The sequence below is a fragment of the Etheostoma spectabile genome, chromosome 7, assembly GCF_008692095.1.
Source record: "Etheostoma spectabile isolate EspeVRDwgs_2016 chromosome 7, UIUC_Espe_1.0, whole genome shotgun sequence".
Lineage (NCBI taxonomy): Eukaryota > Metazoa > Chordata > Actinopteri > Perciformes > Percidae > Etheostoma > Etheostoma spectabile.
The window spans coordinates 28,182,769-28,198,202 of NC_045739.1; the positions used below are offsets into that span (position 1 = coordinate 28,182,769).

The 15,434-nt window shown below is 40.6% G+C and overlaps 1 protein-coding gene across 2 annotated transcripts; it reads right to left on the reverse strand.

Annotated features, from left to right (window-relative positions):
* Positions 1–1,426: 1,426 nt before the first annotated feature.
* racgap1 (Rac GTPase activating protein 1) lies at positions 1,427–12,312 on the reverse strand. Of its 2 annotated transcripts, none has more exons than XM_032521543.1 (17): positions 11,792–12,312; positions 11,279–11,375; positions 10,963–11,165; positions 10,199–10,341; positions 9,757–9,826; positions 8,655–8,708; positions 8,478–8,555; positions 8,157–8,274; positions 7,008–7,150; positions 6,552–6,716; positions 6,323–6,418; positions 5,689–5,887; positions 5,197–5,302; positions 4,707–4,839; positions 2,685–2,811; positions 2,494–2,593; positions 1,427–2,215 (listed from the first exon to the last, which is right to left on the reverse strand). In XM_032521543.1, exons 2-17 carry the CDS (start codon positions 11,361–11,363, stop codon positions 2,140–2,142), a joined length of 1,896 nt encoding a protein of 631 aa, XP_032377434.1. In that variant the 5' UTR covers positions 11,364–11,375; positions 11,792–12,312; the 3' UTR covers positions 1,427–2,139. The 2 variants fall into 2 exon arrangements, with proteins under 2 accessions (XP_032377434.1, XP_032377433.1); XM_032521542.1 differs by having other exon boundaries at positions 11,279–11,384; positions 11,792–12,311.
* Between the last annotated feature and the right edge of the window lie 3,122 nt (positions 12,313–15,434).

Sequence of the window (15,434 nt, forward strand, 5' to 3'; positions counted from 1 at the left end):
ATCATGGGAATTGTTGAGAATTACAAGTCAAGGTGTGAATGGGGGTTTCTTTGTCAAATTGAAGCAACAGTCACTCAACTGAGGAGACACCACTAAAGCTGTCTGTACGCTCCACCTGAACTGGTTTTGCGACTTTCCGAAACAGACGTTAACTCCCACTTTACTCAGTGATTGTCAAGCCGTGTGGAGGGGAGACAGAAGCCAGGGTTTGTACTTTTCTTTTAAGCACTTTTACACTTCAATACATGACCATGTCACCTTTCATGTGTACAAGTGCAACCGTATGAATTCCCTCAAGGATGTGCGTGGTTATCACTATATATTTAGATAATATGGTTTCTCCCTCTGAGTTTGGACCATTCATAACGACTATGAACCCTTCTGACCCATTCTCCCCTTGGCTTGTGACAAATCCATGTCAAAATGTGAACTTAGTATAATGGCGAGGACTCTCCAACTCGACTGATGCCTTTTGGATGAAAGGTGAATTTAAAGTATTGCTATGTTCACAAATCAATACTTTTTCCATTAACTTTTAGTACGTGTCGATTGCAGTATGCATATAATTGGCACCTACTACTTTTTAACATTGCGCTTTGAACTTTGACCCTCTTGCTCATATTACCATTGCAGCCCGTAGTTAATGAGCTATCATCTGTCTGTGCTCTTACTGCAGCTCAGTCGATGTGGCGTTATCTTCCGCTGCACAGAGGATCGTTGTTCAGAATAGCCAGAAAATCAATGCTGGCTTGCAGACTGCATAATGTGACTTGATGCAGTACGACATCCTGATATTTTAGACATACTGCATTTGACATACTATGTATGGGTCCATAATCTTTTTCTGGCATTTTATATAGTATAGTAGTATGGCTACTGGAACCCAAGTGTCTTCTAGATTTTAAATGAGGTGATACATTACAAATGAATGCAATACAGAGGACTGACTAGAGCCTACCATGAGACATTTAAGTATGTGTTAACGTGGACCACGGAACCATCCTTTAAACTCTCCAAGTATTGGATTCATAAAGACAGGAAACCACACAGCGCATTGAACAGAAATCACACAAGTTTTTTTTTTTTTTTTTTAAAAGGTTAGAAGTGTATTTTATAAGTTATATGAATTTTAGAGAAATTACTTGTGTATAAAACTTGTGCCAATAGGTAATCAAATAATGCCACGGCAACATAACTGGCTAATCTTACAAAAGTAATTGCTTTTTGCATGGGATTGCTCCTAAGCGTGCTCCCACTGTACAAACATTACACAGAGTAATAAACATGGCCAAGGAGGAGCAAAATGAACTGGTAGAGATTAAAGCATGTGACATAAACCAGCAAACAATGCTCCTGACGATCACTGGCGGCGCAAAACCAACGGCAGTGAAGAGAATAAAATTTTGCCCCCACCCTTTCATTTCCTTTTTTTTTTTTTTTTTTAAAGAGATCAACGCCAATCATTAATAACCCAGTCAAGCTTACATGTGATAGAATATCTGCCTCGAGCTCTTTCAACTACTGTTGAAAAGGAAAGGGCATGTGAGCTTGTAAACAGTTCCAGCGCAATTCGCTGGAGGAGGAAAACAATCAAAACTTAATAGAATTGAAATACAAACATTAAAAAGACAAAAAAAAAAAAAGTAAAAGATGATGGTACTAGCAGTCACGCATTCAATTACAAACTAGAATGAAATGCCTTAGAATCAGTTCGTCAACTTCTGAGTGACACATGAGTTGAAATACTGGCAAAAGAAAATATCGAAAAGTAGGTCACAATGAATCTGTACATATTTTCACCTATGCGCACATTTCTCAAAAGGAGTAATATACAGTACATTACAGGTGTACTGTGTTAAGAGGTGAAATGAGAATGTCTAGTTAAACATTTGGCAAAAGCATCCGCTCTAAAGACAGGTAGGAAAATCTATTAGTTTTTTAAAAAAAGGTATCCTTTTACAAACACCTAAAATCATCAAAATACAACTCTTACTATTGCAAAATATTAAAATGATTATTAAAAGGCTAAGATGGAGATATTTATAGCCATTATCAAAGCAGTACCATGTTATGCAGTAAAAGAAGTAGTAATGGTTGTTATTGCAGTATCCGATAATGGCTCAGTGTAGCTGCATTGGATTATTTAAGGAGTGGAGATGCAAAGAATTTTCCTGGGCGAGACAATCCGGCTGCTGATTTACTCTTGCTCCCAAATCTGCAACAAAGGAGTGCACATAACGGCATTAAATGGCATTGGGGGTCAAAGCCGATAAAACAGAGTCAATAAAAGGATAATGAGATATTGTACAGTAGATTAACTTCTATGACGGACGTTTAAATGAGTCAGCCTTTTTCTCTAAATCTGAAGTTCTTTATAGCTTTCCTAAAACATTTGAATCAGCAGCACACACCATTCATTCTGGAGGGAATTAACCATGACATCATTGATTATACACGCGCTTCTAACCGGGCAGGAGGGGAAATGTGCTTTACCTGGGTGTCAGAGTGGACTTCATGCGCTGAGACAAGGAGCTGGAGGAGGGGGTTTTGTTAAGCTGGTGCTCTGGAGTAGTCAAAGGCCCCAGTATGCTCACTGCAACAATACAAACACTTCAATGAAATACCAACCAGCAAAATGACTCACACAAAGCCCTGCAGAAAAACAACGTCTGGTGAGCTCTTACTTCTCTCGGGGGTGGCATAGCAGTTTGCGTTCTCGATTATCAGGTGGTCCAAGTTTGGCGGCTCGCTTTCTAACATCACAAACTGGCCCCAGTAATCTGTCGGCAGCGCCAACAGACGCTCCACGACCTGAACGGAAAGAATAGCAAGAAAGCGACAGATCAGCGTTGTTTCAGTGTGTTGCCTCATCCCCTTCCAACAGTGCTGAACTGGTACAGTAGATGCCCTGGGCAAGACAGATGGGAAATACTAAAAATATTCATAGTATATAGTAAAAAGCTTGTTGTGGTAGGCCAGACTCAATAAGCTGGGTTAAAATAATGCTTTTCTGCCAATTAGTGTAATAATGATGATGATCAATCACTTTAAATAGTTTTAAATGTGTTAAAAGGATCCTTTAATACTTAAAATGATAATCTTATTGAGACTTTGAGACTTGAGTTTTGCCTCTGTAACATTTTGAAAAGCTGTTCATGAAGTAAACAATGGTATTTGTGGTTGGCACTTGATGGGATATTACATATATTCATTCAGCAATTATCTCTCTACAAAGTATTTTTAGTGGCCGAGTCCACCATGCCTGGACTGCATTGAAATTGCCTTCACACGCACAGGGGACTCCCAGGAAATGATGACGCGTGTTCTCTAGCATCACTGGTTTTAATGTTCTGTCATTAATATGCGCCTCACTGCTTAGATGAGTTGGTTAGTTCACATTAAAAGTATTCAACTGGCAAAACACAGGGATGGATTGTATCGTGAAGCAGTCACAGGAGACGGAATGTATTTGTGACCAAGGTTAAAGCTGACAGAAAAACAAGCGTTTATTTTACTAGGAAAGACCAAACGGACTGACATGCATCGCTGTATTGCGCGTGAGCGCTACGATTCACGAAGCAGGCAACAACAACATGAAAGCTGTTTAAAAACATAAAAAAATAATTTCAATCTCAATTAATGCCGTTTTTCCATTACATGGTACCTGCTTGACTTAGACTCTACTCCCCCTTTTTGGTTTTCCATTATGAAAAGAAAAAAAAAAAAAAGTACCTGGAACTTGCTAGGTATGTTTTTTAGAATCGCCTCCGTGGCTGAGGCGATACCAAAAGGTGACATGAAAACCTGCAGACTACTGATTGGTTGGAGAGAATTGTCACTAATAACTGCGTCGTCATTGCTAGCGACGGACGGGGGTGTCCTGAACAAACCCGGCATCGTTAAATAGTTTAGCCTGCTGTAGTTTTTTTTTTTTTTTTTTTTTGATGTCTCCAGCTTCTTTCGAAACAAAATGTGTCTTCTGAAAACAACACATCTTCAACGTTGTGTGTGTCGCGTTAGGTACGACAACCAGCCACGCATGAGGCGGTACTAAATCAACAAAGGAAAATGGAGGACGGGGCACCGCAGCAGAGCCGAGCCGGTACTAGCAGTGGGTAAGCGCCCTTAGATTTGCAATTAACAGGTACTCTCCCCCCATTCCCAATACACCCTCTCCTACCCCATACATCACTCTTTTGTGTGTTATTTTTTGCATTGATTTTAAGTTTGGTTACTTTTTCCGTCTCAACATGTTTAAAAAGTATAAAAAATGTGCAATACATTTAAAGTAAAGATTTTTTTGGAAGATGATACATTGCACATGGCAATAAACTATCACAAAAAAAGTGTCTACAAGCAAACAAGACATGGTCCTTTTCTGCAGTTTTTAACAGTGGATCAATTATACAAATATTGCACTGTGCAATGAAAAGACACAACACAGCCACAGTGAGCTGTTAGATGAAGAGCTGCAGGCTAACTCCTTTTACCATGCTATCAGCTCTTGCTCCTGACCTGATAGAAAAAGGCCGTTTATACACGGTCTTCTTTATCAGAACAACACTTCACTGTAAACTGATGCAGTTGTTCCTCTGTTGTATTTAGCTGCTTAATGGGTATCTACTTCAAAGTTTTCTAGGGAATTCTATAACTAACCACTGAAAAAACATGATGTACAATAAGCGTGATGAGCCGTTCAGTCCTACCTTAGGTTGTCGTTTGGTATCCTGTAGGATTGTCATGGGGTCAGGGTTGGGAACGGCATGACCCAGAATAGTTGGCCCAAACACCCGAGCCAAGTTACTGATGTCCATCCTTGTGTCCGAACTGTCAGCAACTCTGAAATATTTTTATTAAGATTTAATTATGTCTATTTGGCGTTTATAGACTACAATATACACCATTTAAAATGTATTTTAGGTTCATTGCCCTTTCTAAAAAACACCTGATGAGATTGAGGTGTTTATAACATTCTTCGCACGTCTTTCCCTCAAGCAATTCAACCAACTTAAAAGTTAAAGGATGCAGCAAAATAAAAAGGTCAGTTATAGAAAGACATCAGCCGATCCCAAAACACAGTTTGTAGCAGAAATTTGCAAGGCTTCAAAGCAGAGTGAATGCTTCTTAAATCAGCTGCACTGGGATATGCATAGCTGTTAACATTGGTATTTTATTCAGAGGAGAGTAGCTGCTAACCTCTGAAGATGGAGGACTAAGAAGGCCAGCGTGTCTCTGTTGGCCTGTGGAAGGTCACTGATGGTTTGGTACATCAGAGCTATGCTGTTGTCTTCGTCTGAAACCTCTGCGGGGGAACAAAGAAAAATATACTTGAAGGAAACAACTTGAAGGAAAATGTATCGGACTCCAGTAACAACAATAAAAAGGCTAACAAGCTGAAAGATCAATCTCTTTTGTTTGTTCCAGGCAACTTCCCGCCTCAGGTTTCCATCACTGCTCAAAACAAATTGCAAAAACAAAATAGAAGTGCTTATTAAACCCGCATTTCATGTGTCTGTTGGGTACAATTCTGCCATCCATTAAGCAGCTCTACAAAGTTGAAGTTATTTTAGTTTTTATTTAATGTGGTCCATTACTTTTTCCCTATGGAGCCCTGCCACAGCAGAAGCAGCTACCAACAACATTAGCATCTTTTCTAACACCTAACGTCTCACACACACACAAACATACCGGCTGCCTCCATGAATGTGCGGTTCAGGCGGAAGGTGAGAAGAGGCTCCCTGAGGTTCCTCAGGAAGTCCTTGAGGAGGCCAGTTATGGCATGGATATCGTCCACCTTGCTGAGCACGGGAACCGTTTTGCTGCGGAGAAACTTTTCCTTCAGGTCCTTCACTGTGCGATCAGCACCGGACAGCCGGTACAGTCCCGCCTGAGGAAGAAATACAATTATTGATTATTTACGGTTTCATTTTGTTCAGTTACTGTGCCTAAGAAATAATCCCAGCACGCAACTCGCCCATAAAACACCAACTTGTTCTCTACATTTTCATTCGTGTACAAATCAAACAAATTAGATACATTAATTATTGAGCTTTAGAGGTGCTGGTAGGCATTTTTGGACGGAGCCCGCTAGCAGGTCCCCCCTGTTTCCAGTCTTAATGCTAAGTTAATTTAATCAAGATAAGAGTCTCCTGGCTCTAGCTCTGAACTTAGCATACAAATATGAGATTGGTATCAATCTTGAGAAAGTGAGCCAAACAGCCACAGCCAAATTACAAATGTAATCTCTCAGCAACAGCTAGTCAAATCTTAGTGATCGCTTTTTGTCACAGCTTAAGGGAAAGACATTGGAGCCACCACTCACCTCATGCAGGCCCCTCTGCTCGATCTCACTGACACAGTGGACTACGAGAGGAGGAATCATGGGGGATGTGTTATGGACGTAGTCTGCGAGCACACCCTGGAGACATTTGAGAAATGGGGTAAACTGTCAGCACTGGGATAACGTTTCAGAGTGGGAATACATGTCTGCATTTACCTGCACCTCATAAAGAAAAGAAAAAAAAAAAAGTTAGGAAAATGTTTTTACACACCTCTCCGATTTTGACCGGTGTGGCACCCATGTTGGGGATGCATGGCAGAGGGCAACGCTCGCGACACTCGGGGTGCGAGACCACCCTGCAGTCACGGCACTTGAGTGAAATCTTGCCAAACTTGATCCTCTTTCCACAGGGTACGCACGATTCAGGCTTAATGACCTTTAAAAGACATTCAACGTGATTTTGGAGAGAGGTAAAGGTTGTGAGTAAACAGCTATGTTGAGCTAAAAAATTACACTTTGTTTCTTCAAATAAACTCAAGTAAATGCACTGCATGAACAAGTTTCTTTACAGATGCCAAATTGCTAATTCTATAACAAGTACATGATAACAAATCAATAAACTTTGAGTCTGATCTGGAACACTGGCCTGATAGCAAAATAGTACTTCCCCTTGATCTAAAAAGGTGCTAGCATATGCTTTTCTAGACTGCTGAAAAGGCATTCGTACAGTTTTGGAGACGAACTCGTGAAGACGGACACTCCCGTGGCTCTGCGGAGTGCTGGGCGCTGCTTTTTGCTCTCCCTCCGGGTTGCCGGGCTGCTTGAAGACATCATCAGACTTGACAGATTCAGAGTCCCACTCCATGGCAGCTGAACAGGAGATAAATAAAGAAATAATGTGTTACATGCCATGACCACTGAGTTCATAAGAAGATAATGTTGAATCACTGATTCTGATCACTGCATGTTAAGACATCCATAAACAGAATCAGAATGTTACAAATAATAGGCAGATGAGCTCCATCTATTAATTAAATTAGGTTTTGGTTTTATTTTGGCGGCATCACAAAAGGCCCTGTTTGTATCTTAAAAACAGAGTTTCAGTAGATTGGTTTGGTGGATGATGACATTAAAATTGTATTGTGTTTTTAATTAGACTAATAATTTCAGGCAGTGTGATGACAACATTTCAAAATTGCAATTTTGTCAACAAATAAGTATAATACCACTCAAGGCACACAGTGTCCCTTGGCTGAATCTTGAGGTCCAGGCGGCAGCACAAGGCTCCAGCCTGGACCTCTAACTCGAGCAGGTATTTGGTCCCTTGTCTTGTGCCGGTCTGTGTGTGTGTGTCGGTTTCTGCATGTGTTGTTTTGTCTCAGTCCCTCCCGTCTGTCCTCTGCAAAAATGTTATTCTATATAGTAAGTCTTTTGTTGGCCCTTGGACGCATTCTTGTCTCAATGTCTTGGTTGTTTGCACTGCCGACAGATTACTGGGGCCAGTTTGTGATGTTAGAAAGCGAGCCGCCAAAATAATCGAGAACGCAAACTGCTATGCCACCCCCGAGAGAAGTAAGAGTTCACCAGACGTTGCTTTTCTGCAGGGCTTTGTGTGAGTCATTTTGCTGGTTGGTGTTTCATTGAAGTGTTTGTATTGTTGCAGTGAGCATAAAAAAAATGACAAATGTCCCCAACAGGCTAAAATACTGAAACATACCTATGACTTGGCCCAAAATTAATTTTAACTTGAGTTTAAATTTCACAAGCTTAATTAAACTGGTTGACATACTACTAGCCTGGATTAGTTAAACCACATATGTAGAATGGGGCCCAGTACAGCCCAAGGTTACATATTGCAAAATAAGAAAAACCTTACCCGTCTTTCTCCTGCTGCGAGTCCAGTAAGGAACAGACTCGATGGTTGAAACAGCCTCAACAGGTCCTCCATTCGGAGGGATCGTCACTGTGGTCTTTGTCACAAGGGTCTCATTTCCCTGTCACAATTTTATTTTTTTTAAATGGTCACAATAACCACATACAACCAAATTATGTCAGAGCCCAACCTTATGTTCTAAGAGCTGGTTACATGCTTGCAACAAATCATCTGCTTTTGGATGCCATATTTCAATTATTTATACTCGGAGTGAGTGTAGTTAATGTTATCACATATTTCAGTTATGAAAAAGCAAAAACTCACCCTGTCTGAAGTTCTGCCTGTTGACCGAGACCGTTTGGAGGCAAGAGGAGGACCATCAACATGATTTCTTGAGGAGCGCTGAAATCAACACAGCAGACATGCCATCTGTACTCCCAGTAGACATTAAGCCATTCTTCCACACACAAATGTTCAAAGGGGCAGATGTACTTAACATACCCTCTTTTCTCTTTTCTTGAGTCGCACTGTCCTCACAGTAGAGGAGTCCCAATCCTGGCAGAATCAGATTGCAAAATTAAAGGTGATCATTTTTTACTGCACAGCATGAGACGTTTATTTAATAAGGAGCTCCCCTGGGGTCAGCTGAGAAAATAAAACTAACCGTGCGCACAGAATAAAAAACTGTTCCCTCAGTTTAATAAACTGTACACACAGACTCATAAGCCGTGCTCTAGGTTTTATAAAGTGAGCAAAGTTAGAAACATATTGACAGATTCAAACTTTTGGGATCAATTACTCTATAGCGAAATGATATTAAATCGTTTTTTTCAAAACTAGCCATCCTCCAACCTGGAGAAATAACATTGGTCTCTAATAGCAGCCGGCGGTGCTTTGGGACCGTCTATAAACTACAACACAGACACAAAAATATCTATTAATTTAATGATTAAATAAGGTAGTGTCTCCAAACTTATTTTTTAACAGTAAGTGTTGTAATGCATCTAGGAGACAAGTTGTAACTGACGTAAGTTTGGAGAAACTATCTTATTTAATCATTAAATGAATAGATATTTTTGTGATTATAGACGTCCCCATGCACCACCGGCTGCTCCTAGAGACCAATCTTATTTCTCCAGGTTGATAAATATTTGTTTGTGGGGCGACCTCTAGCTCACCCAGTAAGAGCGAGTGCCCCATGTAGGTCGAGGCATTTGGAGCGGCCCGGGTTCAAATCCGACCTGCGCCCCTTTGCTGTGTGTCACCCCCCATCTCTCTCCCACCTTTCCTGTCTATCCACTGTAACTCTAAAAAATAAAAAGGGAAGAAAACCTCCCCCCAAAAATCTTTAAAAATAAAGATTGTTTGTAGCTCATTGTTAACCTTAATACATTAGGAAAGCAGTTTTTGATTTAATATAATTTCGCTATAGAGTAATTGATCCCAGAAGTTTGAATCTGTGAATATCTTTCCTATTTTGCTCACGTTTATAAAACCGAGAGCACAGATTTTTATTCTGTGCGCAGAATTTTACTCAGCTGACCCCAGGTGGGGGGGCTCTGTGATTTAACTCTACATGATACTGAAAAGGGAAAGTGCTTACAAGAGAGTCATCCGTTTTGTCGTAGCTGATATCCGACAACATGGAGGCTGACTCATCTATTGTCATTAGTCTATTAGGAGGGACAGAAGATATATGCGTCAAGCCAGCCAGCAGAATTTTCCACATACAGAGTTTGTTTACATTTGGCCTTCCATCTTTAAAAAAAAATCTAAATGGAAATGTATTTCAAAGTTTAGAGTGGTTTGAAAGTGTGGTGGAATGGTGCATTCACATGGTAAATAGATGGAGATGGAAGATGGCAATAGATGAAGGAAATAAGTTCCCCAATTTCAAGTTAGCTTGTGAACACAATTCTGCATAGTATCCGACCGAGTCTCAAGTGGCAGATGTTCCCACATGCAAATGAACCCCCCCCCCCCCTCCTCCCACAGGGTAAATCACCAGGAACACTGGGCTCAAGAAACAGGTAACAGTTCATTACCTTCTGCTGGTATTCTGGCTAGCTGCAGACTGGCAGTTTGTGTTCAGGAAGGCTAGAGCTGAGCGCTGCTCTGCACTCAGCTGGATGCTGTTGGAGGATCCCTCGCTGGTCAGGAGGTCCCGGATTAACTGAATTTGACGATCCTGTATTATAGAATTGCAAGCAGAGCACAAACAACACTCCTTGAACCAGGTAAATAAACAGAAATTTTTCATTTGTATTTTTATTCGTCTCATACACACAGCACAATGTAGTGAAATTCAACAACTCCATTTAACCCATCCTAATGGCCGATGAATCTTTCTTCATTTCAGATTTCCAACAACGGTCAGTTTAAAAGATTTTTGTCCAATTTTGAGACTATAGTCACGCTCATCCTTTTTGTCTTTTCCAGGTTGGCACTACACCAATCAGATTGGTCATTTGAGTCCGACTGTCGGCAGTGCCCTTCTTCCGACTGAGCATGTCAGGTCAGCCAAAGTGATGGCCAGGAAACACACCAAACTGACTCGAGTCACTACCTCGCCAGACTGTCCGGGTTAGTGTGTCAGGGCCTTAAGGATAAGGAGCCGTGGACAGCTTTACATACAGCATTTGACATGTGGCCAGAGAAGCCTGGGATTAAACAGCCAATCTTGTGGTTGATGGGCGACCACTCTACCTATGAGCAACAGCCACACCCACCCAAGAGTGGACTAAAATCTCCATTTACATACAATGTACTGTACTGTAGATCAATAAACAAAGGTCTGAATTTAACATACCAACTTCTCACAGTCTGACTCAGCCTTCTGTCTGCGGCGGATCTCCACATCTACTTGGTTGCGAGCATGTTTCAGTTTGACCTCCAAGGCTCCCCTCTCTGTCTCTGCTTTGGTGAGCACCTCTTTGCAAGAGCCCAGATCCTGCTCTGCCCTCAGCCATTTGCGACGGCAGTCATCAAAGTTTTGTGCTAGCTGGATGAAGTCTGGAAAAGAGGATGCACATTTTAATGTGGCATACATCTGTTTGTTACCCTAAGCCATATGTCTCAAATGATAACGTTAGTAAAGATAAAGCCAAGAACCATAAAACACTCACTGGGTTCAATGTTCTCGCTGAGAAGGTCAGCTTGCGTCCTCAAATTTTCATATAAGCTCTGGAGGCTTAGCACAGCACTCTGCATGATGGGATGTAACTGAAGACCCTTAAAAGAGAGATTGGAGCCATATTAAGTACATTTAATTCAAAGGATAACAACGGGTATAGTTCGATATAGGTTGGACCGGTATATGGCTGCGTTTTAATGTACTTTAGCCAAATTAAGACGAGAGGATGTGAGGAGATAGTAATTATTATCAAACTAGCTCAATGGAAACGAAAACAATGCAATAAAATAGAAATAAACCATAGCCCCGCAGTAATATTAACGTTACCCACAGACTCTCTAACGTTTTCCTTATTTGCCAATGCCAAAGCGTTTGGTTTATCTGCTTTCATTTGCAACGCACGGCGTTTACTTTACCGTTAGCTAGCTAACTGCTAGCGTTAACTTTTGTTTAGCTAACCTAGCTCTCCTATGTTAGCAACTATTACCTAGCAATAGTTACCTACCTTTTCAGTACTGGAGAAATGTTGGACAGCAAAACCCTTTTGGTAATGTTCAACGCAGCGCAGTCTTTTTCTTTTTTTTATCAACCCCCTTGTTGTATCTTTATCCACATCCTTCCGCAGCTGAAGCTACAATGAGCGCGTTTCATTTCAAATTTCGCCGCTAGCCAATGACCAAAGACCACTGCGCCGATGTCGAGGCAGACTTCCGAGTACGCGTTTTTCAAAATAAATCCACCGTAACGGTCGCTCCTCGCAACAGTAGAACAGTGCTACCACAAAAAGTCACAAACAGAAAAAAAAACGAGGACTAAAAAAAATGTTATATTCCAGTTTAAAATATTACGTTGTCAAAAAACACACAATAATATCAATGAAAAGAAAAACATGCGACTTCCGGTCACAACTTTCAAAATAGATTCCATACTGGCGAAGAAACGGTTGTTTGTTTGAATACCGGAATACAGCTAAACTCCAAGTTGTGGCTCCATAGTCGTTATTTTTCCACTTCCAGACAGGTGTCGTGCCAATGTACTTATCCCCGCCAGGATCTGTATCCCCTGGCCGCGGGAGCGCGCATGCACACAGAGCGGATATTCTGCTGCCTTTCGAATTGTTTAACTGCTGCACTTTCAATTTACCTCTTAAATGGAACAAATAGCGACGTGGAAGACTCGGCAGGGTTTTCCATAGTAACATGGGTCTCAGTAACTACATAATACGTGTATTTGTCTGTTACATTAAGGCCACGTGTGAATTGTTATAGCGTCGTTTAGCCTACTATTATGGACTGATAGGCGTATCCTCCCTGTCCTCAACGTGATTTCTGTTTTAATTTAATTTAGTTAATATGGCTTTTCAATTAAACACTTTTTCACCTGTCTACCATATGAGTTACATAGGAAGTACGCAAAATATCAGAACCGTTTTTCACCTATTATTTTGTGTGGCTGTCCTGTCATCATGGGTGTATTTTGTGTGTTAACCCAGGTCACAAGGAACAACCTGACATATTGGAGAGGTCTGCTGTAGTCTATCAAAAGTTACATGGGGGTACCCAAAATATCAGGCTGTTTTTCACCTGATATTTTGTGTACCCCACCCCTAACATGCAGAGGGTCTGTCCTGTCATCATATGTGTTATTTTGTGTGTTTAATAGGTCACAAATAAACAACCTGACAACATTTGGGAGAGGTCTGCTTTGTCTAGCAAAAGTTACATGGGGGTACCCAAATATCAGGCCGTTTTTCGCCTGATATTTTGTGTATCCCACCCCCAACATGCAAAGGGTCTGTCCTGTCATCATGGGTGTTATTTGTGTGTTTAATAGGTCACAACAACAACCTGACATAATTTGGAGAGGTCTGCTTTTGTCTATCAAAAGTTACATAGGGGGTACCCAAATATCAGCCGTTTTTCGCCTGATATTTTGGTTATCCCACCCCCTAACATGCAAAGGGTATGTCCTGTAAATCATGTGTGTTATTTTAGTGTTTAATAGTCCAAATAAACAAACCCTGACAGGCAGGAAGCTAAATTAAAATCATTTATTCTTATAAATATTATTATTATTATTGTTATGCATTTTAATTGCATTTTTAAGGGCCTTAACAGCCGTTCTTTATACTTGTTTTTAGGGGATGTTCATTATTTTTTTTGTAAAGCCTTGTCTGTTTTCTAACCTTTATATAATCATACTTTTTAAGTACTTGTTGTGTGAATAAAAAAAAACAAAAAACACACTAACACGCCTGATGACAGGACAGACCCATTATTATTATAACAATACTTGTTTCAGGTTGTTATTGTGACCTATTAAACACCCATGATGACAGGACATACCCTTGCATGTTTTGGGGGTGGGATACACAAAATAATAGGTGAAAAAACGGGCCTGATATTTTGGGTACCCCCATGTAACTTTTGCTAGACAACAGCAGAACTCTCCAAATTAGGGCAGGTTGTTCCTTGTGACCTGGTTTAAAACACAAAATACACACATGATGACAGGACAGACACACAAAATAATAGGTGAAAAACGGCCTGATATTTTGGGTACCCCCTATGTAACTTTTGCTAGACAACAGCAGACCTCTCCAAATGTTGTCAGGTTGTTATTGTGACCTATTAAACACCCATGATGACAGGACATACCCTTTTCATGTTAGGGGGCGGGGTACCCAAAATATCAGGTGAAAAACAGCCTGATATTTTGGGTACCCCCTTGTAACTTTTGCTAGACAACAGCAGACCTCTCCAAATGTTGTCAGGTTGCTTGTTGTGACCTATTAAACACACAAAATAACACATATGATGACAGGACAGACCCTTTGCATGTTAGGGGGCGGGGTACCCAAAATATCAGGTGAAAAACAGCCTGATATTTTGGGTACCCCCATGTAACTTTTGATAGACTACAGCAGACCTCTCCAAATGTTGTCAGGTTGTTTATTGTGACCTATTAAACACACAAAATAACACATATGATGACAGGACAGACCCTCTGCATGTTAGGGGGCGGGGTACCCAAAATATCAGGTGAAAAACAGCCTGATATTTTGGGTACCCCCATGTAACTTTTGATAGACTACAGTAGACCTCTCCAAATTATGTCAGGTTGTCCTTGTGACCTGGTTAACACACAAAATAACACCCATGATGACAGGACAGACACACAAAATAATAGGTGAAAAACGGTCTGATATTTGCGTACCTCCTATGTAACTCATATGGTAGACAGGTGAAAAAATGTTAAATTGAAAAGCCATATTAAACTAAATTAAATTAAAACAGAAATCACGTTAGAGGACAGGGAGGATATGCCTATCAGTCCATAATAGTAAACGACGCTATAAAACAATTCATACGTGGCCTTTAATTTAACAGACAAATACACGTATTTATGTAGTTAACTGGACCCATGTTACTATGGAAAACCCTGCCGAGTCTTCCACGTCGCTATTTGTTCCATTTAAGAGGTAAATTAAAAGTGCAGCAGTTAAACAATTCGAAAGGCAGCAGAATATCCGCTCTGTGTGCATGCGCGCTCCCGCGGCCAGGGGATACAGATCCTGGCGGGGATAAGTACATTGGCACGACACCTGTATGGAAGTGGAAAAATAACGACTATGGAGCCACAACTTGGAGTTTAGCTGTCATATTGGTATGCTGTGGCTGGGAGGTAATGCCCTGCATTTTGTAGCACTGAAAGAACATGAAAAAACATTTGTTTAACACCAAGTCTAAGATATTTGGTCAATCCATACCTGGATAAAACATGACTTTACAGTGTTTTGGATTTCACCAGGACGTAGTCCCTAGTGATTCTCTTTTGAACAATGTATTCCATAATTTCACACCACTGTGTTATTCTGTGGGGTAATATACTGAACAATATGTTCAAACTTTGAAATAATTTGTTCAAAAGAGGATTACTGGGGTCATTACACCAATAGGATGTGCATTTGGTGTGACCTCTTTGGAGGTTCTTTAGAAATAGCATTCATAATGATATTGAAGTAGGCTATATTGTATTATTAACACATTATAATGGGTTTATAAGTGTTATGGATTTAATACACTGTAGCCTACATCTGTATGCAGCCAGCACCAACATATACATAGGCCTATAGGATCAATTTTTTA

Excerpts from the sequence above, each read along its gene's own strand:
- racgap1 (XM_032521543.1), bottom strand. The coding sequence starts at position 11,363 with ATGCAGAGTGCTGTGCTAAGCCTCCAGAGCTTATATGAAAATTTGAGG. Across the intron at positions 6,717-7,007 it reads ACGAGTTCGTCTCCAAAACT|GTCATTAAGCCTGAATCGTG; the intron begins GTACGAATGCCT and ends TGTCTTTTAAAG. Across the intron at positions 4,840-5,196 it reads TTAGTCCTCCATCTTCAGAG|AGTTGCTGACAGTTCGGACA; the intron begins GTTAGCAGCTAC and ends AAAATATTTCAG.